This window comes from Chrysochloris asiatica, unplaced genomic scaffold (assembly GCF_000296735.1).
Source record: "Chrysochloris asiatica unplaced genomic scaffold, ChrAsi1.0 scaffold00052, whole genome shotgun sequence".
Lineage (NCBI taxonomy): Eukaryota > Metazoa > Chordata > Mammalia > Afrosoricida > Chrysochloridae > Chrysochloris > Chrysochloris asiatica.
In genome coordinates, this window is record NW_006408570.1 from 6,136,609 (window position 1) to 6,138,238 (window position 1,630).

The 1,630-nt window shown below is 39.4% G+C and overlaps 1 protein-coding gene across 1 annotated transcript in view; it reads right to left on the bottom strand.

Moving 5' to 3' along the window:
- Positions 1-1,630, bottom strand: part of ANTXR1 (anthrax toxin receptor 1) — a 374,982-nt gene that overhangs the window by 262,400 nt on the left and 110,952 nt on the right. Inside the window, exons 7-8 of the mRNA XM_006862995.1 lie at positions 1,253-1,321; positions 961-964 (exon numbers count right to left, since the gene is read on the bottom strand). Coding sequence (XP_006863057.1) covers positions 961-964; positions 1,253-1,321 — 73 coding nt within the window. The remainder of the gene's footprint in view (positions 1-960; positions 965-1,252; positions 1,322-1,630) is intronic.

The window sequence follows — 1,630 nt, forward strand, 5'->3', positions numbered from 1 at the left end:
AACATTGCTCATAATGATTACAATCTCCAGGGAACTCAGGAGAGTTAAAAAAATTAAATTTCAAAAGTTATTAATAATTATATCCATCCATCTATCCAGGGAGTCCTGGTGTGGTGCTATGGGTTAATGTAATGGCCTGCAAAGTTGGATTGAACTGCAAGGTAGGTGGTTCAAGCTCACCAGCTACTCCTTGGAAACCCTACACAGGGTTGCTGTGGGTTAGAACTCACTCAACAGCACTTAATAACAACATCCATCCATGCTTGTGTGCTTCCTTGTTACAATTTGATACGTACTCCTTCATACTTTTTATGTAAATGTACTCACATGGGGTTTTTTAAACGGACTCAAACAAACCCCGCTGTACTATGATCCTCTGTTACCTAACTATAGATCATGAGCATTTTCTCATCATTAATACAACAAAAAAAATATGAACCATGATGAGGAATATTTATTTTGGGCAGTGCCACTTTTCCAATTACTTGCCATTTTTTTTACTTTGAAAATGCACTGCATTTTTAATAAGAAAATGGAATGTTGTCACTAAACTGAAAAAAAAAAAAAATCAAGATTTGTCAAATAAAATAAAAAACAAACATATGTTTTCTGAGTTAATGCAGGTCTGTTTTGACACCTAGGCAATTTGGCATCTACCAAGAAAGAGGATAAGGAGCTCTGGTAGTGTAGTGGTTACCGAATAGGGCTGCGAACCACTAGGTCAGCAGTTCGAAACTACCAGCTATTCTGCAGGAGAAAGATGAGGCATTCTGCTCCCGTAAAGATTTACAGACTCGGAAACCCTGTACAGGGTCGCTATGAGTCGGAACTGACTCCACGGCACACAGTCACCAAGAAAGAGGACACTGGGGTAATCTGTGTTGAAGACCCCAGTACAAGATTTAACATCCCTTACGCATATAATAACAGCTTCTTACTTAGTATTTCTAGAAAAATTACCCACCTAAGGGGTATTTAAGGAGTTCTGGCAGCACAGTGTTTAAGAGTCGTGCTGATAACCTCAAGGTCAGCAGTTCGAAGGAGAGATGAGGCTTTCTTCTCCCGTAAAGATTTACAGCCTTGGACACCCTATGCAGGGTGGCTATGAGTGGAACCAATTCCACAGCATACCACCACCACCAACCACCAAAGACATTTAGGCTACTGTTGCATCTTATGCATCAAGCATCTGTATTCTTTCTCATTCACAAGCTCAGTCTGCTCCCAAATAGAAGGAAATATATGCTCATACCTGTGTTTCATTGAAATCTTTCACTCCCACACAGTAAACAATTGCACCAAGATCTCGGGACCTGTTAGCCTGGGAAAAGAAAAATTTAAAGTTAGGAGAAAGAAGCAGAGGAAAAAAATATTTCCCTTAGATTTTCCAGACTAAATTTATCAATCAAATTTTTCTTGAGCAACTACCATTTGTGAGGTACCATGATAAAAGGGCAGTTTCTGTTCTTACAGAGTTCATACTCCAGGGAACATCACATTCTAATGGAAGGCATGGAGTGGGAGGTGTTGAAAAAGATCCACAGAAGTAAGTCTTGACAAAAGGAAGGAAAGGGAACCTATAGGCTAAGAGAAGTCATCTTAAATACTTTGGAGAAATGATTACCCTTTC